General features: G+C 35.4%; 2 protein-coding genes across 2 annotated transcripts in view; one reads left to right on the forward strand and one right to left on the reverse strand.

Annotated features, from left to right (window-relative positions):
• The window catches only part of LOC136854117 (armadillo repeat-containing protein 8-like), a 294260-nt gene that overhangs the window by 57053 nt on the left and 209741 nt on the right, over positions 1-27466 (forward strand). The gene's annotated exons all lie outside the window — the stretch shown is intronic.
• Positions 13792-22782, reverse strand: LOC136853909 (acid-sensing ion channel 2-like). The gene is made up of 12 exons (XM_067129815.1): positions 22669-22782; positions 22099-22194; positions 20993-21199; positions 19855-19939; positions 19371-19560; positions 18201-18397; positions 17848-18005; positions 17306-17498; positions 16857-16973; positions 16284-16395; positions 16047-16135; positions 13792-15575 (listed from the first exon to the last, which is right to left on the reverse strand). The coding sequence occupies exons 1-12, from the start codon at positions 22693-22695 to the stop codon at positions 15346-15348; spliced, it is 1701 nt and encodes a 566-aa protein (XP_066985916.1). The 5' UTR covers positions 22696-22782; the 3' UTR covers positions 13792-15345.

Here is a 27466-nt window from a genome sequence, read left to right on the forward strand (position 1 = left end):
TCTTTCAATTCGTGTTTAAATTAAAAACTCATCCCCCCTCGTTATTGTACTGTGACTACAAGGTTCTCAAAATTTTGAACAGAGATATGCATTATAAGCGTCACAGTACTCAAATATAGGATCCTTTTGAAGTTTGGAAAAGGAAATGAATATTCCGCTCGTTATGACAGCAAAGGGCATTTTGAACTTTCACAGGGCATTTTTTCCTCCATTTTTTATCTTTCAGGATTCATATCTTTGTGATATTTATGTCCGTTTCCTTTTACTTCAGGACATGTTAGGTCAAAGAGCAGAACTGTGTGTGCTTATATGACTGTGTGTACACATGTGGCACCACTTTACCACACTTGCAGGCTGCCTTTAGGCAAGAGCTCGTGCTGGCAAAAGGTCATCTTTGAAGTAGTAGGAACAGTAAAAGGGATTTCCACCTCTACTTCACCACGGTCTGTTTTCTCGTTAATCAATAATGAGCCTTCAATCTTAGATAATGAAGTTTGGAAACGAGACAAGTGACTTTGCACATGCGTGATGGTTGATCCAGTGTTCATCAAAATGTATGCATAAATGACTATGGATGAAGGATCACTGGATGCGAATCTACTATTCTGAACGTCGCTTTCTAGATCTGCCAAACTTTCAACCGAAAGATCAAACTAATCTGTTTTTATGGACAACAAAGTCCCCTTTTGAAACAATAAAAGAGAGGGCTTTTCTGATATAAAGAAATAAAACCACGATATTTGTTTTCCTTTAAATGAAAGTATGAGAAGCGTATCCGAAGGAAAATTTTTCTAAGCCTGATTCTTCAGGGGGGAAAATGAAGCAACGCCGTTCCATGTTGCAAAGCTATTGCATTTTCCCTAACAAGTACAGATCGACCGTAATTCAATTTTGCGCGAACTGGAACTGCCACCGTGGCAGCATTCGGCGGCTGAGGCGTGATTACTATCATTTAGAAGTAACAGAAGAGATTGATACAAATGTTCGTAACAGTAAATTAACGTTCTCTAGAAATTAAAAGACGAAAGTTTCCTCTATTTGAAAAACTTGTACTGAAAAACAAGTAATTGTCAAATTCATGACATCACCTTACGTTAACGCAGGAGTTCGGTATATTTGTTGTAATTGGAAGAGGGGTAAAAGTTTCGTATATCTTAAAGTTAATGACATCCAGCAACCAGCCACGTAAAGATCATTCAACGGAAATGTTTGCATTTTCAGCAGTACAGTTGAAATAACGCATGCCCAGTATAAGGAAGACTGAAGGCTCCTTCATAAACAAAGCCTTAATTATTGTCCATAACTTCATTTTGTTTCTCAAACATAACAGACAATAATGTATATATATATATATATATATATATATATATATATATATAATTTTTGTATTTATATATATATAATACATATATATAGATACAAAGATTATGTATAAATATATATATATATATATATATATATATATATATATATATATATATATATATATATATATAAACCCACCTAAAAGGAATTTCGATAAAAGTGCTTTAATCGTTACTTAATTCCACAAAAAGAAGGATTTGAACGATTCCTGAAATATAACGACAGAAATATTTAAATTTAAAAGCCTCAGAATAATCATTTTCATATACCCCTATTCAGGTCAGACCCTTTTAATTTCAATGAGGTTGCTTTTTTCGAAAAAAAAATATCTCGCTATTTGATCAGGCAACCATTCAAGTATGGGGTTGTTTTTAATCTTTAGTCACAGAGACAGTAATGCCTGCTAAAAAAAAAAAAAAATCCAAACCTAATCGTCACTATCACGTGGGTTTTCTTCCAAAAAATTTCCTTCTAAAATTTACGTTTAGCGTTTTTGGAATAATGTAACTAAAATTTTGGTATTTGTACTGCTCTCACTGTAGTTTACATAACCTTCACGATATTCAGTTGCAGTGTCTTGTCATGTCGCTATTTTTCGTAGCGTAGCCGGATGGTTCATACGTTGTTTTTTTCTCAAATGATCTCCAAATTTGTTTTTCATTCCGGGGGCCATTCTGATGGAGAAATATTGACCTTCAAACGTAGGCCAAGTCACTGTTGATGAGACATTAAATTTATATATGAACCATATATAGGCCTACTCATACATACAAAGGCATATATATATATATATATATATATATATATATATATATATATATATATATATATATATATATATATATATAATATATATATATAATATATATATATATATATATATATATATATATATATATATATATATATATATATATATATATATATATATACATATAAATACACGCACACATATATATTTTATATATACATATATATAATATCGTGTATATACTGTATATATACACATACACACACACACACATATATATATATATATATATATATATATATATATATATATATATATATATATATATATGTACACAAACACACACACACACACACACACTTACAAGTAAAGAAAAGAAAAGTAATCTCGAGATATTGTCTTAAACAAAATCTCACCATTGTGTAGTTTTCTGAAAAGAAAACTATTGTACTGCCTTTGTCTGTCCGTCCGCACTGTTTTTCTGTCCGCACTTTTTTCTGTCCGCCCTCAGATCCTAAAAATTGCTGAGGCTAGAGTGCTGCAAATTGGTATGTTAATCATCCACCCTACAATCATCAAACATGTCAAATTGCAGCCCCCTAGCCTGATTAGTTTTTATTTTATTTAAGGTTAAAGTTAGCCATAATCGTGCTTCCGGCAATGATATAGGATAGGCCACCACTGGCCCGAAGTTTCATGGTCCGCCGCTCATACAGCATTATACCGAGATCATCGAAAGATGGAGCTATTTTAGGTGGCCTTGATTATACGATGTACAGAAAACTCGATTGCGCAGATGAAACTTCGGCGCATTTTTTACTTGTTTTTCTTTTCTGCATTCCCTCAGATTTAATCCTGCTATTGTTTGGATTCCAGGCTAAAAAATAGTTATAGTTTTGTGACGTGAATTTGCAAATAACTCGGGAACCAATGAATAAATCTAGTCTAGGACGGAAGAGATGCATAAATTTTTAAATTCTGGACATAGGATTCGTAGAACAAAATGGAACTATTTGAGAATAATTCAACCATTGTTCCCACAACGGCTGGTATCCGGGTATGTACTGGAAAACTTTACGGGAAGTATTGGGGATACGGAGAGAGAGAGAGAGAGAGAGAGAGAGAGAGAGAGAGAGAGAGAGAGAGAGAGAGAGTGGATTGCAGTCAAAGGGAAAGTCACGGCAATAAAAGTAAGAAATCAAATACAGGAGAATTTCTTTTAAATTTCGAATTCATCGTATTTATATCGGGAGAAGCACCCATGCGTAAGGTAGGCAAGCGAGGATTTTAAAAGCGCAAACCCAAACGCACATACAAGTGATTTAGCAGAATAGTTTGGAATTTGTTTTAACCAAATGAACAGTGTTTTAACTGGAATTTTCGTCAGCGATTAATATGTAAAGAAAAAAGCCAAAGTCTGTGTTTGCATATACAATTATCAATTGCTGATTGTATCTACTAACCTGTAGCTATGGATGTTAAAGCTTTTTTTTTTATTAATTAGTACATGATAATTTTCCCATTGTACTTCGTAGTTATCGGGAACATTCTCTTAAAAACCATCTGGTTATGAAACGTTTAATTTTCAGAGAAAACACAGCATTATTGCTGTCAACCGCAGCAGTTTCAAGTAAACGCTGATAAGAAGGTTATAAATGAAAACAAAAATGCTGCTTTGACTCTCTCTCTCTCTCTCTCTCTCTCTCTCTCTCTCTCTCTCTCTCTCTCTCTCTTTCGTTCCAAGCTTAGAAGCACAAATTTTTGTTGGAATTATGCGAGAATCACTTTTATACCATGACTTCTGTTGAAAGTCTTTTGTATACGGTTAAACATATTACGTGGAATTCTCGCCTTTGAATAGTTTGTTCAAGTGTTCCGCAATATTGTCAGATATATTTTGACTTTAAAAGATGACGTGCTTGAGTATTTATTCAAGCACAGAAGGTTATGTTTATTTGAACAAATTATTAAGGTTTTAGGTTTGGTTTTATAAGTTTTTTCACGTAATTTTCTCATGTTCTTATTGGTATGAATACGAGAATCTTCGTTTAGTAACCCAGACGATCAAGCATTTCAAATGCTCATAAATCACACATTTCAAAATCCACACCAGTTATGCATAAGACTGTCACATCTCCAGCTTAAATGGGTGGGCAGCAAAACAAAACAATCACAATAGTCAGACGAAGAGAAACAAAAGAAAAAAGAAAGAATGCACTGAACAGAATCTCATTATCTCGGCTTCTCCTCTTCTTCTTCTTCTTCTTCTTCTTCTTCTTCTTCTTCTTCTTCTTCTTTTCCGACAATACTCGTACAAGAATTCTTGTTGGAATGTCGTGTGCCATTACGTAGTGTTCCCTTTTCCTCTTTGTTGACCATTTTTTTTTTTCCATTATCATTATTTTCGAGCCATACGCGGCATTGTTCTATATCCGAAAATATTTCAGGCTCTTAAGATGAATTTAACTAAGAGCTTCCGCATTTCACCACACAACAACAATGCCCAGAACATCATAATGTACATTTCTATGGCTTCATTGCAGGGATCTTTTCAAAACTGGTAAACTGTGAACACGGAAAGAACTCTTGGCCTTTTAAATGAGTGTTGAAACATTACAGGTACCAGTTTGATGATGGAACATGCCTGGAATACAATTCTGTAAGACAGAAGAAAAAGAAAAAGTTCATTCCTATAACTGACAAGGAAGGAATGAAAATATTGCGTAATTCTCGCTTCCAAAGTTCGCTCTATTCTGCACTAAAAGGTTGCTTACTGTAATAAGTACTTCTGTAGCATCTAGGTCATTCTAAGAGCTTGTATATGTATGTATGTATGTATGTATATATGTCTGTATGTATGTATGTATGAGGAAAGAGGAGATAAAGTGAGGATGAGCTTTGATTCACCCACATTCCTGGTAGTCCAGAGAAGGTGTTGGCAGTTTTTTTTATTGAATTTGTAAGACATATAACTGAAAGGTTAATAAGGGCAGAGAAATAGACTTAGCAGTAGATGTGCTGCTTAGATTTTTGTTATAGAACAATTGTGTGAGAAGTTGAAGAATGAAAGGAAAAAGTTGCATGTGGTGTACATAGATATAACTAATACTTGTGATAGAACTGGTGAAGATGTGAAGAGGAGCGTGTTTAGTGTGTAGGATCTGGAAAGAAGCTTGTTGAAAGTTACTAAAAGTTTTTACAGTGAAAGCGAAGGATGTCTTTGAATATCCAAGTGACCCTTTAACCGTAAATATTGCCTTGAGACGACGGTTAGTCTGCATGGCTAGATTGATATAAAAGGAATAAGAGAAATTCTATTGCAAAGCACAGAATTTTTTTGGCTGGCCTCAACTCGTTATTTTGACCTTACCTTTTTTTAATGTTTTTCAATTATTCAGGCATACTACCATAAATTATAAATATTCGGCTATAAAATGACACCAAAATCAGCATCTTAGGATGAAAAACTCACACCGACTGATCAAAGAGGAATATAGGCAAGTTCAAACTTGGTCAGCGATAGGTGCCATTGTATGGATTCGCTGACTGGATGCACATTGCATTATGTATGTACATATATATGTGTGTGTATATATATATATATATATATATATATATATATATATATATATATATATATATATATATATATATAATATATATATATATATATATATATATATATATATATATATATATATATATATATATATATATATATGTATATATATATATATACTGTATATATACATATATGATAAACTTGAGAAATCTCTTTGTAAAAACTGGATGCCATAACTTATTTTATCATCCCTAACGAGTGATGGGTCTCAGACAGTTATCAGTAGGGCCTTTCAGGAAAGGAAGGACGCGTTGAGAGGATCTGAAAACCAATGAAACTTTTATGAAAACGATATATCCTTTCAAAAATATCTCCGAGGCATATTTTTTCCTCTTCGATTCTGTTTATCTAGTCCATATCAGAAAGGGTTCTTGTGCAAACAAACGGCATACTGGAGAGCAATATCATAACTCAATGAAAATATAAGGTTGATGGAGAAATTACTTTTTCTTTTCAGTCGATTTTCCTTCTGGGGTCAAGGAGAAAGAAAATCTTTCTTTATTGGGACATGAAAAGTAAATGTACTTGAATTCTCTACCGACAAATTTCTTTTGTTCAGCGCAGTATTAGCACAACGTTTTTGAAATTTCGTTTGTTGGAAACGATGTTTATTTTGGCTAAAAGCCGTGTATTTTTAATCAGATTATATATATATATATATTTATGTGTATAATATTTATTTATGGCTAATGGACGATGCTGATAGTTAGTACTTGAAAGCTTGCAACTTTTGTGGATTAAATTTTGCGTTAGATACCATCATGTTTAAACGAAATCTTGTTGTTCTTTGTTTGAATGCAGTACAATTGTGCAAATAATCAAGCTTGATATATACATATATATATATATATTATATATATGTCTAAGGGAAATTTTATCCAAAAAAGTTGCAAGCTTTCAAGTACTAACTGTCCCCATCGTCCATTAAGCATAAAAAGCATTTTACAGCTACTGGACGGTGGGGGACAGTTATTCCTGGAAGGCTTGTAACTTTAGTGAATAAAATCTCAGTTTTTATATATATACTTTATAAATAAATATATATATATATATATATATATATATATATATATATATATATATATATATATATATATATATATATATATATATATATATATATATATATATACATATACATACTGTGTATATATATATATATATATATATATATATATATATATATATATATATATATATATATATATATATATATATATATATATATATATATATATATATTTATATTTATATAATATATATTTATATGTATATATAAACAAATATAAAGAGCCCATAAAAACGCAGAAATGTAGAAAGTAAATGATATATTTCAGAGACCAACTGTCTCTCTCTCTTCAGACAAGTAATTCAGAGACCAACTGTCTCTCTCTCTTCAGACAAGTAATGAATGAGAAGCATTACCAAAAAGTGGTATTTACACCAAAAGGTCCATAGGTCAGCCGTTAAGTCACTCCAATTGGCAATTTCTTTTTAATCTTCTTAATCGTTGGTTGGGGGAAGATTTTATTTATAATATCTGACTCCCAGGCCCCTTTTGAGAGGTTCAGCGTATTTCTTTGTTTAATCAAAGCTGATTCCACCATCTGGCTTTTGAAACGGCAATTGCTGCTATAAATGATATGTGACAAATTCCAGTTTATTCTGTCATTATGGTTATTTGTGTGGTTAAAAATAGCTGAGCTCTGTCGTCCGTACCCAACTGAACGTTTATGTTCCATTAATCTCTTGGGGAGTGATTTACCTGTAAAATTAATATAAGATTGGTCACAGTCGAGGAAAGGGATTTTGTAAACACCTGGGTCTTTGGGGACTGGCTTTTGTTGGACGTTAATCAGGGATGTGGCTAAGGTATTTGGGTAGGTAAAAGCTATAAATATTTTCTAATAGTACTCAATCTCAACACATTTTATTTCATCATAAAGCATGGAAAAGGGAAGAGGGATGGGAAAGGAGATGGGGAAGGAAGGGGAAAGGGAAGGGGAGGGGAGAGGAGGTGGAAAGAAAGGGAAGGGGAGGGAAGGACACAAACCCACACACACACACACACACACACACAGAAAGTCACAAAGAAATTAATATAATGATATATATATATATATATATATATATATATATATATATATATATATATATATATATATATATATATATATATATATATATATATATATATACACGATTGTCACGTGCAATGACTGAGATCCAATTAAAGAACCAAATGAAGAAAAGTGTTCTGATATTCCGGGAGCGGGTTCGAGTCTCACCCGGGGTCAGAATGTCATCATTCGGTTCTTTATTTATATCTAGACTTCTTAGTGACAAACGTATCCAAAATGGGAAAAACCGAGAAGGTAAAAGGTCATTGTAATAATTGCAATTTCAAACGATTCCTGTAAAAATGTGACGAGTAGATTCTTATATATATATATGTGTGTGTTTGTGTGTGTGTGTGAGCTTGTGTGACTACACTAGCATATATGATTTGTTTATTTTAAGTTCGGTGCTTCATATGTCAGGCGGTCGTTCGCCACAAAAAGCCCAGGAAAACCGTGTCTGGAGAGGTCAGTGCTCCAAGCCTCCTGAGTCCCTGTAAGGCGTTACATCCGATTGAGGGAGAGGAGAACTAAGCACCTTGCAGAGTGATGCCATGAATTGCGGGAAGTCACAAACGTCGTCTCAGCCTTTACGAAATCGAGTTTTGTAAAACTTCTCTTTGAGTCGTGGGTCCTGCAATGCAGTAAGTGACCTGAGCTTTGCTGGTTAAATATCCCAGCTTCTCAATAACGCTGCATTCACGTCTCTCATATTGCGAAGTTTGCATGCCTATGGTTGTCTACCTAAACACTTCTTTTGCTACGCATCGTCATGTATTAATTTTGAAGTAGCATGATGTGCTGTAGTCTTTAATCAAAATTTTATATATATTTTGTGAAGACTTACCAGTTTTAGTTTTCTGTAAAAGAAAACTCTTGTGCCGGCTTTGTCTGTCCGTCCATACTTTTACACATTTTTCTGTCCGCACTTTTTCTGTCCCGCCTCAGATCTTAAAAACTACTGAGGCTAGGAGGGCTGCAAATTGGTATACTGATCATCCCCCTCCAGTCATAAAACACACTAAATTGCAACCCTCCAGCCTCAGTAGTTTTTATTTTATTTAAGGTTAAAGTTAGCCATAATCGTGCTTCTGGCAACGATTTAGGCTAGGCCACCACCGGGCCGTGGTTAAAGTTTCATGGGCTCATACAGCATTATACCAAGACCACCGAAAGATAGATCTGTTTTCGGTGGCCTTGATTATACGCTGTACCGGCTGTACAGAAAACTCGATTGCGCCGAAGAAACTTCCGCGCAATTTTTACTTGTTTGGTTTCAGTCTAGTTTTCTGTATTATGTCGGAATACGAAAGTTCAACCCCCTCTGTCAAACGCTACCTGAAGACAGTGATGAAAGTCCACGTTAACGTGTTCTGTGAAAGTCGGGATAACCTCCAGCCACTGAGGCTTAAACTGCGAGAAACAGATTTTATCAAAAAGATTTAATATCCTTTTAAAGTACAAAAGTTAATTATATCAAATAAAGCTCCGTGAGTTTCGGGAACAATGAGATATTTTTCTCGGTTAGAAGTTAGTCTTTGCAGGGTCACATGCTTTCAGATATGAATTTTTCGGTCTATTTCAATATTTATCGTATCACCGTCTAGTAGTATTGCCTGAGGATTTAGAAAATGAAACCTTTGATTGCAGCATGAATAGCAAACTTCAAATTCACAAAGTCAATAAGATGAAGGTATGAACCCTTCAGTGAAACAATTTTATCCGTGTTTCATGTTGCTTCCTTTTGGGATTTTCGCTGGAGATGCATATTCAGATTTATTAACTGTCAGTCCAGCCAAGCCTTACAAATAGTTCTCGAATTACTTGTACGGGTAATATAATGTTTTTCAAAAAGATAGCAATATGAGAAATGTTGAAATGTAGAGTTGGCCTTCAATCTTTCCTACTGAATCAGGAGGTCAGTTATTAGTAAGGAGAGTTATAACAAGAAATTCTGGATTAATGGCGAGGTCATAACTCAGATACGTAGGTTTACGATTTGTGAAATTTAGGGCCTGGGGCACTTTTGGCTTTCAGTGTTTAAGGCAGTCTCGCTGTCCTGCCTCTCTATAACTAAGTAGAGCAACTGTGGGGTTTTAGATTCTTTTACTTCATCGCCGTTATGAGAGAAATTGATTAAAAAGTTGAGGACATGGTAAATACAGAACCCGCTTCAACAGCATATTTGTATATGGTATTATAGCTACTTCTACAGCAACCATATACCAAGTCCATGGTCATTCAAGCGAAATTCTTTTCATTCGTTTTTATTTTGATGGTTATAGTATTTTTTTAATATGTTTCTTGAGTGGCTTCATATACATGGCAACATGCAGGCACTTTTCTTTGAGCCAAATCGTGGCAGATTGAGTTTCAGAAATATTGCTGTAAAGCTAAATTTCAAAAGTACATACATACATACATACACACATACATTTTAAGATTTATTCCCTCAAAAAACCTAGCAACGAATAATTTCAAACCACGTTACCGTTTACCAACTTATGCAGAAATGCTGTTGACCCTTCAACAAAAGTATAAACATTTTTTTGCACATTGCCTTCAGTAATCTTATCTTTTTTACTAAAAGAATGACATGGAGCGAGAATTCCAATTCCTGTTGTGAGGGAAGGGGTTTTATTAAAAATCTAATCTGGTGAGCACGGTTTGACGCTGCGGCACAAAAGGCAATTTATAATTTTCCCGCAAATGCAACCTCCGTCTTTCCTTCTCTTTTTTTTTTTTTTTTTTCTGGATGAGATCTGAGTAACGGACCACGAAGTTTGAGATGAGAACACTGAACTTCAAAGGTGACCATAATTATAAATCAACGGGGAAAAATGAGAAAAGAAGAAATAAACCATAAAGTGTATTATTCTTTTTAAGTTCAGTCCTTCTAGAAGTGTTTGCCATATTTCAGCACCGTTAGCCTACTTTATTCACGAATGAAATGATATTCGGAAGGTCACAGGGCACTGTTTCTGTATGCATATGATGATCATAATTAGAAAACGCTGTGTCGCCAACGAAGCGACCCTCAGCATTTCATTCCATCCTATGTGTGAGGAATTTCATATTTCACTGATGTACCTTGAGACCCTCAGTAGTCAGAAACTGTAAATTATGAATTATATGCTAGCAAAGTTTAATGGGGTGAAGTCTGTGGATTTCGGGTGTAATTCCGCTGTGCAAGACCGATATATCCGTTTTACCCTCTATCGGTGCATAAAAAAAAAAAAACATGCTCACATTATGGTCGGGCCTTCCAATATTAATAGGAGACTAGCAGCTTTCAGCTTATATCAGGATGTGTCAGAAAATAAAGGGAAATATCGCATTTCATTTCCTATTGTTTAATTTTTAAAAAATATGCTTTCTTATTAAGGTGCCTTTTAATGCGAATTTATGTTCAGTCACTATTTAAAATGTCACTCTTTGCATCCGTCTGTTGCCGATGTAAGTTTTACTTTTCGAAAAATCATTTTTTTGAGGATGAAAGAAAGTTCTGTTTTTCAATAATAATTTTTTTACATTCTCTTTTAGTTCATTTTTGTTGTTTCGCTACTGAACATTTTTAATATTTTCTCTGCACGAAACTATTCCTCTTTTCCAAAATATATTTTGAAATCTAAAATAAAAAAAAAAGTCCTGAAAAACAAATATATTTTTTTATTTTACGTATGTCGTATTCTTTGATGTGACATATACATAAAACATAGTATCTGCATGTCCCCTGTGTATATTTGCCTTCATATTTTTTCATTCAGACCCCCAAAATGATATTCACACAAGGAGAGAAAGAGAAAAAAATGGTCCTTTTTATTTAGAAAATATTGTACGGCAAACTAATTACGAATGAGTGAATACGATCTATTTGTTCAAACAAATAAACAAGAAAATGATTAGTTGTCTTCTATATGGCATACGTCTAGAACTATCTTGAAAAAAACGAAATAAAGGATGATCCGGAATCATCAGCTTTACAAGCATTTGAGGCTACAACAGCTTTAATAGAATATTATTTACACTGGTAGACGTCATATTTCAGCAAACAAAACATATTGCATTAACTATAGGTGCTAGAAACCATTACAATAAAGCATCTCTCTCTCTCTCTCTCTCTCTCTCTCTCTCTCTCTCTCTCTCTCTCTCTCTCTCTCTCTCTCTCTAAATATATGAATGCTGTGATTAGAAAATATATAATTCCAGTTGCACATTGCAGGCAGTTATGAATTGATGCTCACCCCTGGAAATGAAAAAATCAACCATCATAATATATTTGAAAATTAGTGGATGGCATATTTCTGTTTAAAATTTTCATAAATTTCTTCATTACCTTTGAAATATCGTGTTGACGTGCTATGAATCATAGTCTGGCCATAACCAAATTAAGCGGAATTTCCATTAATTAGTAAAACCTGGTTTGACGCTCTTACAGCCCTGTAGAATACATCAGTACATAAAGGCGTTTCATCAGAGGTTTAAAATGCTGAATTCTGGGATGACGACAGGTTAAAAAAGAATGTAACGCCCAGATATTTAATATTAAAAACATATTCCGTTCTAACTTCGGGCGCTTTCCGTTTGTGTGTGTGCGTGGGTTTCTTTTAATTTGAAAAAATTTTTAGCTGCAAGTCGAGAATGTTCTGTCAACAGATCTTTAACCATGCCGTTATGTTATGTATACCTTAGTTTAACCAGACCACTGAGCTGATTAACAGCTCTCCTAGGGCTGGCGCGAAGGATTAGATTTATTTTACGTGGCTAAGAACCAATTGGTTACCTAGCAACGGGACCTACAGCTTATTGTGGAATCCGAACCACATTATAGCGAGAAATGAATTTCTGTCACTAGAAATAAATCCTCTTATTCTTCATTGGCCTGTCGGAGATTCGAACTCGCGGCCAGCAGAGTGCTAATTTACTCAACAATGTTATGTGCATAAATTATCAAAGTGTAGAGAGTACCTCATTCAGATGCAATAGATTAGATTTCCTGAACAAAAGGTCCCTTCATGGAATCCTTCTTGGTCCACATCAGGCCCTTTAACCACTCCAAAACTTTCCCACACTAACGGGTCACCTTTGAGCAAGGGCCCTTCATGGCACTCAGTCGGCCTAATGCACACCAACACGCCAGCCAAATCCTTGGGTCCGCTTCGGTCCGTTGGCATAAATCCCAAAATAATGAAAACATTAATAATAGTGTCCATAACAGTTATTCTGTACTACTTGGTAGACTACTCTACTAAAATATAGAACATAATATTAGTAGACAGAAATTGGTAGATTCATCCAAGTGGAAACGAGTGTTACGATGATCCATTTATCTGTGATGTCCAATAAAAATAAAATATTATAACTAAACTTTTATTATGCTTCAGTAAGCAGAATGCAAAACGAAGTAACAATAAATTTGATTCTATAGCAACCAGAATTGATACCAGAATTTGTATTTATTTAATTATATTGATATTCATTTATTATACAATTGCCGGTTTTAGGCAGAAAATTTCAGTCAACCTCCTCGCTCCCCCCAACCCCGCCACCGCACTTCATCACACCTTTTTGAATTTTAAGAATTCATATAACACATTGATTGTTCCATCAATCGCCAGTGGTCGTTATCCTTCGGAACAAAAAATGGTCTATTGCCACACCGGATAAGGATTGTATGTGGATGTTTTAGGAATTTTACTGTTATTTCTCTGGGACAAGCCGCTGTCTACGTGCTGTAGGTTGGGTTTTTCTAGCTTATAATGTAGAGTGGAGTGTTTAGTCTCTTAACTTTATATAATATTCCAATAAGCTTGCAATGGGTAGGAATAGGTAAGCAGCTTTTCAAGGGCATGTTGGTGGCCTCTCAAAGATAATGAAAAGAGAAGGAGAGAGAAAAACATTTAAGAAATTTGAAGGGTGGATAGCAAACACGTGGCTAGAAAATGAAACACATTTTATTCGCTTGGTTACTTTGCGAAACTTTGCGAAGCCTAAAGATCAAGATGAAGTCATTGACAATAATATAAGCAGTGTGCTGGAAGAAAAACACTTACGGAAACAAAACAAAATGTTCTGTGCTCCAACTGAACAAGTGTAAATTGAAAGAGAGAGAATGTTACAGTGATATAGATGCCGATTTGTTTTTGAAGGAAGAAGCACCAGTCTCTACCTGTACCCATGTATGCAAATGTAAGTCAGACCTTTGATGCTCCTTCCTTCCAAATCTTCTATGATTATAAAATCATAGTGGATCTTTCTTGTTTGTCCGCCCCGGGTGGAGGCGGGGTAGGTAGGGGGCTGGGTGGGTAGGGGAGACATGACACCCACCTTCCTCCTGGAAACCTGTTTGTCCGCGCCGGGTGGGGGCGGGGTAAGTAGGGAATCGGGAAGGTAGGGGAGATATGACATATACACTCTCCTCCAGAAAACTTGTTTGTACGTCCCGGCTGGGGGCGTGGTAGGTAGGGATCGGGAGGGTAAGGGAGGCATGACAGGCAGCGCCGGGTTCCAGCGCAGCGTAGCGCGCGCCCTCAAGCTTGTAATATAATAATTATTATAATAATTTGCTCAACAAATTGAAAACAGTAACTTCATTATTACTGATAATTATATAAAAAGGATTTTATAAAATCTGAGAAATCATAATTAGTTACCAAGACATGATAACCTGTACTTCAGTTGAAGGCAAAATCATGAATAAGTAAAGCGACGAACCTCATAGGTAAGGGAAAATCCCAAACGAAGTTTTCCACGAAGGGCTTTTTTAAGGAGCATTCAAGGGAGATAAGCAGTTTTCCGACAATGGAATATTCTAATAGAGGTTTTAGCTTACAGGGGAATTTAAGATTAAATCCGAGGTTCGCCTCACGTTAAATATTTTGGCGTGATTTCAAAAAATGTTAGAGAAAGAGGATAAGTGAGAGAGAGAGAGAGAGAGAGAGAGAGAGAGAGAGAGAGAGAGAGAGAGAGAGATGGTGGGGAAGGGAGGGAGAATCTGTAATGTCAAAGTATTCCAAAGATGTGAACAAAAAAAAAAAGTAAAAGTAACGGTTTTTAAAAATATATTTTTCATATTGATAAAGCTCATAGTGTTATGGAAAATATTTCTAGATTACTAGACGGAATAAGAGAATGTTTTATTCTAATTGTATAGCGAATGGTGTTTATAGTGTCAAGTCTAAAAAAATTTTTGTAAAAACGACTTGAATGATATTACTTCACAAAACTAGAAAATTACAATTTTCATTCCCTAAGAAATTCATATGCATCTTCCTGATACTTGAGGCAGTGATGTAACTAATTTGTATGTCATCAAGAAGAAGAGATATTGGAAGAAACGAACATTGTAAGAATCTAATATTTGATTTCCTAGATAACATGCTGTGATCCTTTCTACAGAACAGAATCTCGTATGGTAAGGGCAGGAGCAAAACTCCTGGCTGTCTTGATATAACCTAATTTAGCCCTCAACCACATCAGTTTTTGTGTGTCTAATAAGCATAACCAAATTCCGTTTCATGATTTTCTGTATTATGATCCACGAGTTTCGTTCTCTCGTCCTCTTTTACATCCTCAGAGTTGAGCCTCGAATATTGCCGTCCAATTTTGCCCACGAGGGACCTCAAACAAGCAATGGCGATGAGGATGCTGAACATGATGAATTCGAGAACAGAGATCAAGCTACATCCCAGAAATAATCCCATTTGGCCCCCTTGATTACCTGAAAAGGAAAAGTGAAAATTCTCGTATCAGGAGAACTCTATCAAGTATAATTGATAGTGGTTGTTTGATTATACAGGTACATGAACTAGCCTAACTGAGCAAGTGAGAAATGATAGGGGGGCCTCCCAAAATGAATATGGAATATAATGAAAATTTTAACAGTAGTGCTGATATAATGTTTGGAAAAGGACAAGTATAGAAAAGCATAAAGGTAATTGTCATTCTGATTAAGTTATGTTTGCTAAAGTCTAAGTTCCTTTAAGTAAAGTAAAGTAAAACGCGAATTGCTTGTGTGTATAACATAGATACGGAAGGTTTCACGACTGGTTATCATTAACAGGAATTATCTTAATAGCTGAAACGATGTTCTTGACTAGGATGCATTGCTCAATTCAATTTAAGACACGCTAATCCAAATGGCACGTAGTATGTGATGTATCTGAAGTACAGAGGAAAAAAAATACCTTACTTAATAAAACTGAGAATTCTTCTCGCCAAAATTTGATGTGAGTATAATCGAAGTTCCCGTAGTAAATGTTAACCACGGCCGGTCTTTCACTGAAATTATTAAAAAGACAATAATTCATAAGCTTTCTAAGTCTCACGTGATGATATTTGTATTAGATCTCATTCTACTAAATCTTCATTCAGTTAGTGGTTTGTTAATAACTTTAATTATAGAACGTTGGCCGTATAATATACTTACTCATGATTGTTTACTGTCAACTCTTCGTGAATGTGAAGATGAGTATAGTTGGTGTGTGTCGCTGAATACTTGAAAGTCAGTTCTCTGCAAATGGTCCTACACCTTGGCTTAGCTGCCAAAATATATAGAGGTCATTTCCCTCCTTCGAAAGACAGTTAAAGACATAAAATTTTGAATGTCACATTTATTAAGTTGTTCTAAAGACAAGGCTATTGATATAACACTCTTCGCCTGATATGAAGATAAAAGAAAGGATTTTTTTTTTATTTTAAATAAGGTTCATACAAATATGAATGAAAAGTTACTTAATCAAAACATGTGGCACACGAAAGTATAAAAAAGTACTTAATACAAATTAGACATATGCAATATACAAAGTGAAGGAATCCTCAACACCAAAAAATACTGCAAATGAAAATCAAAGAAGTCTTTTTTTATATATATATATGAACAAGTTGGATGAAAATATAATTCCAAGCTATGTATAATTAAAATCCAACTCACAACACGTTTTAAATATTACAGCAATAATGTTATTTTTCAGTATGCAGCAGACCGTTTATGCGTCCTTACCTTCAACAAGGCATGACTGGAAAAACTGATGTGTGTCATTTGCAACTTGCGGATCCTCAGATGTTCCAATCTTTTCAAAACATTTCACTGTTTCTTGCATGTTGCAAAATGTGCTCCCTGCTCGAAATCCAATGTAGTTTAAAGAAATCAAAAGAAAAAAACACTCAAGGTTATACAATCTTGGTGTTTGGCGAAATTTGCATTGATTGCAACGTTGCTATATTGCAAAAAAATTTCAATGTATTGCATTTTTGCCATTTTATCGTAATGAGAGACGCAAAATACCGAATCATACCCTCTTTGAAAGAAAAGTTCACTTTGATCCCCCCCCCCAAAAAAAAAACCTCAAAGCTATTTTCTGGATGTTTGGGGAAAATTTGTACTAACTGCTGAAGTAACTAGACCTCAGCATATACAGTAAAGAATATATAGCAGAGAAAGGATCTTACCATCGGATGAGTCGCTCCCATAGAAGCTGCATTTACAGAACTTGGAGGAACATTCGCTGAATAACCAGTAGTAACAGTTGGTATACGTTCTCATGAACATTGTCTTGTTATTGGTGTAACTGGCCTCATCCTCATTCAGACAAGGTTCAATGTCCTGATCCAGGAATGAAACTTTCTCTTTTTCTCTGTTTTTCTGCAATATTTGAACACATGATGAAAACTATTAGTCAAATTTAGTTTAGCATTGTCAAGATTTTATGAAAAAGAAGTTGTAATTACTGTATTTCCGTCTTTCCTTACGCTGAAAAAAATGTTGAAACCGAAGGTGTAAGAAATCAGAAAAGTTTATTTATTAGACTCTGTTAAAACAAGCAAAGCTGGGAACTGAAATGCACTTCTAGCTAATCGCCTTGAATTGGCTACGAATGAGTAAATTCAAGAGTGAATTGTTGGCTTCTTTTAGTCAGTATTCAGACCCACAATTTTCTTCCTAATATTAGACACGAAAGGTTCTCAGAAAGATATAATTCATAACATTTTACCTCAACAGCTGACAATTCAAGTGACGTGATGGTAGAAGGCTGTACTAAGACTCCATTGCCAGAAACTAACCAAGAAGGATGGGCTGTTCTTGAAATGGGGGTTACCTGAATTCCTCTCTTCAAAACGCTGGTCATGTCTAGAAAGTCTGGGATGATCTCTGTATAGAGGAGGAAGCCCTGTTTAAAACTTACAGTTGTTGCTCTGTGAGTATAATCAAAATAATGCTAACATTTGACACCATTACAGTAGCTTAACAGTTCCTATTATTATGAAGAAAACCCTCTCTAGTTTATAAAAAAGCTTTTAAAGAAATTTTCACAGTCTGCTGCGCAATTTCACCCCCTGACTTTACCTGGAGTATCGTCCTGCGGAACTCTAATGTAGAGAGTCAGTCCATAGGCTTCTCCAATGAATCTTTGAAAATCTTTTCTTGTATAGAAAGTGTGGCATAAGCCAGACATTGTTGGCATGGCAACCATTTGACTGCAACATTCAGCACCGGAGGAGAAATTTTGATTCACCGAACAACCCAACACCAGTTCTTCACAGCTGAAAGAATTAGGAGGAAAACTGTCCAAAATGCGTCGAAGGTACCGCTAAAAAATCTATTCAGACACCTCATCCAAATTAATTGAACAAATCACGTGAAAGCATGATTAATTAATCCTAGTTTATGTCTTATCCTAAGTTATCAGAATTCGAGGTGTAGCAGTGGGGATTAATTTGATGTTTTCCAATCACTTTGGCCATATACAAATAAATGTTACTGTTTGGTGTGTGAACGGAAAGTAGTCCTCATCCAGTAAGACTGCTGAATTGGAAATGAGGGTTGCTTAATTCCAGATTTTATTTCACTCATAAACCTTGTTTTTCAGCGTTAGATCTCGCCGTTGCATTATGAATGTTCAGTGTTGCTATCTGTAAAGGTTCGTACTCATTAACAGTCCATAGACTTCAGTGATTTTTATGCTATCACTGAATAATAGTCACAACCCAGACTTCAAGAGTATAAGAGTTTGTGTTTCTACTAAACGGCTCCAAATAGTAAACTATAGATAAACTAATATCCAAAACAATTTTTTAAAAAGCGTAAGGTGAACTGTCGGACCAATCAGAGGTCATGACCAGCCTGAAGAACAGCTACATGATATTGTGACCTGCATGGCATACCATGATGGATATATATTATTTAAATGGAAAGCTGACCAACTTTCGGGTTAATTACAGTTCTAATTGCTTAAATAGACATAGTGATAGAGCACTGAGTAGAATGTTAAAGCCAAGGATCCAGATATCTTTTCAGATAGTTATTTTAGAGATCAGTTAAAGGTACTAGAGTAAGTTAGTGGATCCCAATTCTCTTAATTACTCTCTTAGTTCAAATCTGACAAGTTACTTCTTTATATAACTGATCAGAATTACTACTGAAGAATCGTAAGGAGAACCTGAGCATCTGATAACTTTCTAATAACTTCTTAGCATTCAAGTTGAATCATTATCAGCCACAAGTAAGCTCTCTGACCTGTAAGACACTCTGTGGACCAGCTCCTCGAAAGTCAAGTGGAGACTATTTAGGATTTCCTGGATGCTTTCGTCTGCCGTTTCTAACTCAGCACGAGTGCTCGGGTCTCTGAATTTCTTGAAGTTCATGCCCACAGGGGCAGAAGCCATAGCCATCATTGCAGCATAGGTTTTCGAGTCAATATTCAGTTCTGGGAAAGAGGGCAGATGATTGAAGTCAAGCTTATCTAGAGTGTTAGCATTAAATCTCTCAAGAATAAGATAATAAATTCGTCCAACGTGATATATGCCTATATAAAATGGAATCAAAGATGGGAAAGAAGAAAAGCAGTTATAATTCTTTTTAAATCAGAAAAAGATTGTAAATCTAATTGGTGACAAAATAATATTAGATTGCTTTCATTTCATTGATCCTGAGTGTAACTCTCATTTCAACTCTATTCTGCTTAAAATCGAGTGCTATATAAGAGGGTAGAACCTCCTACCTTCAAGTTTCCTTTTGGAGAAGAAGACTTTATTGCAGATTGCAATAGATGGTAACGGGAGCTCAGTAGACAAACGAAGTTCCGTCTGAAAAAATTTTGATAACATCCAAAGTCAATTATCGCTCCTACAGTCGCAAATTGTTCATCATTATGGAAGAGGTATTTTCGGAAAGAAAATACAAGGTAATTTGCATTTATTTTACTCTAAAGAAAATTTCCGCATTGCCAGAATTCATAGGAAAACATTTCTCGCATATATGAGTATAGTCTCTTTCCAAGAGTTAGAATACTTTTTATGCTACTATATCATTAAAGACCAAAAACAGCAAATTACATATTAACTTTCAAGCCGCGGTACATATCAAAAACTGACGAGACAAATTAAAAATTAGCACATTGTTCCCTGATGAATAATCTCCGTAGGGGGGTAGTGCCGTCACTGCACCTCACGGGGTGGACTGTGGGCATTACTAAAGGTTCTTTGCAGCATCCCTTCGGCCCCTAGCCGTAACCCCTTTCATTCCTTTTACTGTACCTCTTTTCATATCTTTCTTCCATCTTGCTATCCACCCTCTCCTAACAATTATGTGCAACTGCGAGGTTTGCCTCCTGTTACACCTTTCAAACCTACCTACTCTCAATTTCTTTTTCAGCGCTGAATGACCTCATAAGTCCCAGTGCTTGGACTTTGGCCTAAACTCTGTATTCCATTCTATTCCTGATGAATGATAAAAGATATTTTTGTAAGTTTGGTCCGCCTCGGTCACTGGCGCAGACCCATATGTCGTTCCTTTGGTTTTCATGCAAAAATTAAAATTCCTTACGGCTCTGTGGTCTCCAGGATACAGTAGTTCTGTGCGCTCGGAATATCTGTTAAATTTTTATTGTTTTCTAGATAAATCCTCTTAAAGAAAAAGTATAAGATCGGTCTCATGACGCTAACAATAGGCCCTTACTATTTGAATCGATACAAAGTTAGGTACCACTAAAAAAATAAAAAATTTAAGATAGGCTGTAAGTGATGTATTGACAACAATTTGAGGAATATTGTTTCGGGAGAATTCATGTAATATTGTAATCTTGCAACCGATGTATATTGTACACTGAACATTTTTAAATGAAAGAAAAAAAATCTTACCTGTGAATAAACTTGTCGATCAAAGAATCCTTTCAGGATGGAAGCGGAAGTCCAGATCAGTCCCAAAAGAGAACCGCTGAAAATCAAAACCCAAAATATCACCAGGAAATTATGCCTGTTGTTCCAGATGTGGCTTAGGCCGTGAATACTCGTCTCTTCCATGGCCATACCCAGCGCCTGTCTAAAAATTCGAGGGGAAGTGTATCCCTGAAATGAAAACAAGAAAAAGCAATTGGAGAGATTCGTTGGGGAGGATGTTACTCGAAATATGGGGGCTCGCGGAGGGAAAAATATTGAAACGTTGCAAAGAAAAGAAAGAAATGGACGTCAGTTAAGTCTAATTTTAAAAGAAGCGTGGGTAGGTGGTCGGGGGTAACTTTTCATGAATAATTACAAACGCGATCACCAAGAATGTCATCACTGCTACTACTGTTGGCACTGACACGTGACATGTATGTCAGCACAAAGATGCTCTGAGTGTCGGCATATCACGAGTCCCTTATGTCGTTTGCAATCTGCTGCCGTGATTTTAAATTACTGAGGAGTAAACTCTTGGTTACTACCTGTTTTTCTTATTGATTTAATGGCCAGTGTGTTTTTGTACGCATATTCTCACATTCATAGCTGATTTATTCATTGCTCCTGTTATTTCGAAATAAAATTACAAAAATTTTCCCGTCTTCTCTTTTGAAGTTTGTTGATGCTGTTCTTAATTAAACCTCGTTGCCGCTTATTGATACTGGCTATATTTTCTTATCTTCCCTGAGGGCTGCTGTATCCTTCCCTTAAAGCAAACGGTTTGTCAATTCATTCTGGGTCATTCCCCTACCTTTTTCCCCTTCTGTTGCTTTACCATATTTTCCCCATATAAAGGACAAATGAGGTGTCGCGTCCCATTTTCCTTCCTATGTAACCAGCAAAAGTGGCATTCGTTTGAGTCAGACTTAAATAAATAAGATGGAGGGAGAGCCTTAAGAAGTCCTTTGCCTTTGATGTCTTCTGTATTAACGGGGGCTGGAATGAACCAGTCGGTTTTTAATTATTTACCCTTGGTGTGTTCTCTGACTGTGGTGAAGGTTCAGTCAAATTGTTCAGATGTTCATTACCTTGGATGTTTCTTCAGAGTGAGGTGTAGTTTCCGATGAATTTTGGAAGGTTCCTGGGGTTGCCATTTTCTCGTCCCGTTTCACAATATCTGCAATCTGTTGGGGAGTGCCGTTAATGAATATTCTTTCTAATTAGCACATTTTAGAGAATCACTTATTGACCGAGCGCATTTTTGCATAGGGAATCTTGCAAGAAGGATATCAAACGCATTCGGAATATGAAACTTCATTTTTTACCCGCTACATTATTATTTCGTCATTTACATCGTTATTATCATTTACGGGCATTAAAGCGTCCACGAATTTTGACTATGGGTTCCCTGGTATTTGAAGAATTTTTCTTATCTAGCTCTGTATTATAACATTAACCACAAGGCTCGTGTCCTATTATGGTATACGTTTGAAGCTTAGAAAGAGTGTAAGATATACGGGATGAGTATCCTCTGCTAAGCTATTTCTTCTTCGTTTTAAATCTAAATATCAGATCATTAAAAAACAATAGGGAATATCCGCTTTGTTTTAGATTAGCACATTTTATGTCAAGTTAATAGTACTGAATAAATTTATTACCTTATAAAGATGCTTCTTGCTCTTCATATTCTTGCAGCCACCGTTTTTCTTTGTTTAAAGGAGCAAAAATAACTAAACCAGTCGGCGGTAGGACATTCACCACTCTGTCTTCCCGCAGTATGAGGTTCAGATGGAATCAAGCCTCGCCGTATATCGATAAAGCGGTAACAGGAAACGAGGAAAGGCGATAAAAAATAAAAAATGCGCCGCAGTTTCCTCGGCGCAATCGAGTTTTCTGCACAGCGTATAATGCTGTACGAAGCTCTCAGCCGCGGCCCATGAAACTCTCAGCCTCGGCCCGCTGGTGGTCTATGTTGTTGGCACCTATAGCGGTGCCAGACGCAAGATCATGGCTAATTTTAACCTTGAATAAAATGAGAGCTACTGAAGCTAGAGGGCTGCAGTTTGGTATGTTGAAGATTGGAGGGTGGATGATTAGCATACCAATTTGCAGCCTTCTAGCTTCAGTAGTTTTTAAGATCTGAGGGCGGACAGCAAACGTGTGGACGGACAGACAAATAGCCATCTCAATAGTTGTGTTTTACAGAAAACTAAAAAGTGTTCGTTCACTAAGCTTAAATTTTTTTGTCACAAAAAAAATAGGTTACTCAGTTCACGCAAATGCATAGTTTCGTTTGCCTAATGCATTACAGTTGCATCTAATAGCGTAGGAAGTTTTTATCTCTATAAACATTTGGCTCAGAGTTTTAAAACGTAATAATGCACACTCCTAATTTAAGGAATCCTTATTTCAGTGATTGCAACGCGCGCAGGAATTTGCACTCAAGCAAACATCGGGAAGCGTAGTCTGAGAAAAAGACTGAGACCTAAGATAAGGTAGATGGTTGCATAGAACTAAAAACAAAACAGGGGGATCGGGTGAAATGACATCATTGAAATAAAAGAAGAAACATGTTCATGACGAATTATGTACCTCGTAATCATAGAGGGCTGAAAAGGGGGAGATTGTTTAAATTTATTTCTAATTTTTCCAGCTTTTTACTCAAAAATGAAGTTCGTTCTGTATTTCCAGAAATTCCGCATGCGCAAACACATATATAACAATATAAGGCGTCTATGCATGCATGCATACACACACACACACACACACACACACACACACACACACACACACATATATATATATATATATATATATATATATATATATATATATATATATATATATATATATATATATATTACAGCAGTATGAGACATCTATGCATAAATGCGACAAATATATACTGCATATATATATTGTGTGTGTGTATGTACTGTATGTATATGTATAATGTGTGTGCAAGAAATCAAAATTGGAACGGTTGTATTGTAAACCCTTTTCAGCTTTCCCCGTTATTCACTGAGTACTTCTGTTCATCTGGTTGTTTACTGAAGTTGTATCTGAAAGCCCTTCAATAGGTAATTGGTTGCGATAGGTCAGCCGATTACTTGATACTCCAGAGATTCAAATAACAAGACAATAAAAGGAGGCAGAATTGAACAATAACCCTATTGACGGGTTTGAAATATGATAGCCCAGTGATTCAGAGAACACTCGTTAGGTAGGAACAGTCGCTAAAACTTAATCGAGAAAGGAATATTCAATGACTGAATTTATAAATCTGATCAACCATTCTTCGTTTCCCCATTTAACGAGACACCACCACAGAGCGAATGGTTATACAATAACCTATTTATCAGTTGCCAAAATAACTGTTATACTTGTCCTAGTGCTTGAGGACATTATCTATCTGCTATTGCCAAAAAAAAAAAAAAAAATACACCCACTTACACAAAGGCACACAGACATGTATGTAAATCAAATATGTTTTACTCGGCTCTTCCTCACGTCACCTTTAGGGGAGCAATGAGCAAAATGAGTGGTCTCCGAATTACGTTAACAGTGCAGTTATTAATTTTGCAGCCACGGAATATATTGTCCCCAAAGGAATGATGAAATAACGCTTTCATGAGAAGTAAAGCAAAGGCAGCGCGCCGTCATTTTTTAGAATACTCGACATGAAGATATAGAATGTCATGCATATTATTTGTTTAAAACGTCAGTAACTTAGTTATTATACAGATTGCTTGAATTAAATATTACGGTAGAGTTCAATGTTCAGATCAGTTGAAGAGGTAATCCTTTGCTCAAACATTCAGTACGTCTTCTAAAAAGGGGTTCTTCAACGTAAAAGAAGCTACCAAAGAGTTCGTTTGCTTAGCCATTTTTATAACTGACGACCCCAACTCTGTCGTAACCACAAATTCCAGTTTCATCACAAAGGGTTAGGCCTTAGTTGTCAGATAATTTCCTTTTTTATTTCAAAGACCTGTTTGTCCGTTCTTCCTTACACTCTTGTATTTCATTCCACATGCCAAGCTTTGTTCTCCCACAGTTACAAGGTGCAAATTACTGAATAAACCATTTTTATGATTTGTTTTCCCTCTTCAGTTTTGACTTATGGAGCAAAACTGATCCAGCAGCCTAAGACGAGAGTCTAAAGGAAACGGTAATGTTTTAAAAAGATTCCTGAAATACCGAACAACTTTCACTTTCTCCCCTCATCCCTAAGTAATCAAAGTAGCGAATGACAAGCTTACTAATTTTATTTTTGCGACCAGTTTCCAGAGTCATTCCACCTGTTCCTCAAGGCCTTAATTAATACGTATAATTTCCATTAACCTTTGACTTTCGAAATAGTCACTCACTACCCATATAATATTATGCTGATTTCCAATAAAAGCTTGTATCAAGCAACGCTATAGATATCTGTCTGTTCTAGCCGGTACAATACGCATTATCACCATAATCGACTTATTTGTTCTTTTTTGTAAAATTGGTATATGCATTACTACTCTAACAGCCATATTTGTTAACAGTGTAAAATTGGTATACCGACTCATGATATGAAAGTGGTATACATATTGACGTGTTTGTTGATAGCATGAAATTGGTGTGCTTATTACAACTTCAATTTACTTTGTTGTTAACTGTATAAAATTAGTAGCAAAGCATACAAGACGAGTGATGTAACACATTCCCCACCAAATAACAGCTATAGGCTATCAACACTAAATCCCTGAAGAAACAAGGCACACTTTCTATGGAGGCGTGTTGATGTGCTTAAAGTGCATAGAGTCTCTATTTGATGTCTTTTGTCACGTAAAGTAAAGCCTGGAGACGCTGCTGTAGTCTCAGTGCAGGGTATTATTTCCTGTCAACAGAGATAAGCTCCTGTTGGCTGTAGGCAGAATTCCTCGGATCTGCGTCTTTGTACTTCCTGGGTGAAGACTTTTATATGTATATATTTTTATACTGGGATATTTTAAGACGCTGACGGCGTGATAACGGATGTTTAGCATAGCAGTGAAGATATCTTCATTCCTCTTTCAACCTTGCTCTTGCTGTCCCCATGTCTGTATATATATATATATATATATATATATATATATATATATATATATATATATATATATATATATATATATATATATATATACTGTATATATATACATATATATTTCTATGAAGCACGTTCTTATCTATTTATTATTTACATATATATATATATATATATATATATATATATATATATATATATATATATATATATATATATATATATATATATATATATATATATATTTATAGATTTATATATTTATATTACTTTCACAGAGGACCTCAATAATATGGAAGGTTCAGAAGTGGAGATTCTTTATTTCCAAGTTTTTTCAGAGGCGTGTCTGCCTCCATCTTAAAGGGACCTTTGAAGATGGAGGCAGACACGCCTCTGAAAGTTTGGAAATAAAGAATCTCCTCTTCTGAACCTTCCGTATTGTTGAGGTCCTCTGTCTGTCCGTCTGAATTGTTTCGTGCATGAATGCATGTCAACAACGAAAACACTAAGGAGAAAGCGATCAGTAATGTATGTACGTATGTGTGTGTGTGCGTGTTTCACTATGCTCGTTCTCCCTCGCCTTTACGACCGTCTTCAAAGTAATTCCGACTACGATGTAAACTGATCTTCCACGAAGAAGCTCTCTGATATGAGGCCTGTTATCATATTATTTCCGTTATTTACAGTCGTTTTAATAATGGATGGCATTACCCACTCCTGACGAAGTAAGAGTAGACATTACGTCCCTTTATCTTACCAAGCCAATTCTGATAACAAGGCCTTCCAACATTTCTTCAGCAAATACTATAAGTTCATGCGGGTATCTGAGAGAGAGCTGGTTTCAAGTGATTATTAAGGGAGAATTTTGCCATGAAAATGCAGAGAATTAATTTAAATTAGTGTCATGACATTACACCTCCTCAAGTCTCACAAAATTTTCTCTTCAATGACCAAGCATGTTAAATGAAGGATTCTAAGATCTTTTGTATAAGAGACTGTTATTTGTTATAATGAAAAAGAAGATCTTGAAAATGGAAGTCAACCTAACCAGTCACTGCGGCGGGGTCGTGGATGAAAACATAATTGAGTCAATCCCTCCTTTTAAAACATATAAGCCAATGCTTCCCCCTCCTTTTGATACATATAAGTCAATGTTTCACCTTCCTTTTAATACAAATAAGTCTGTGTTTCACCCTCCTTTTAATACATATAAGTCAATGTTTCACTCTCCTTTTAATACATATAAGTCAATGTTTTACTCTCCTTTTAATACAAATAAGTCTGTTTCACCCTCCTTTTAATACATATAAGTCAGTGTTTCATTCTCCTTTTAATACAAATAAGTCTATGTTTCGCCCTCCTTTTAATACATATAAGTCAATGTTTCACTCTCC

The sequence above is a fragment of the Macrobrachium rosenbergii genome, chromosome 28 (assembly GCF_040412425.1).
Source record: "Macrobrachium rosenbergii isolate ZJJX-2024 chromosome 28, ASM4041242v1, whole genome shotgun sequence".
Taxonomy (NCBI): domain Eukaryota; kingdom Metazoa; phylum Arthropoda; class Malacostraca; order Decapoda; family Palaemonidae; genus Macrobrachium; species Macrobrachium rosenbergii.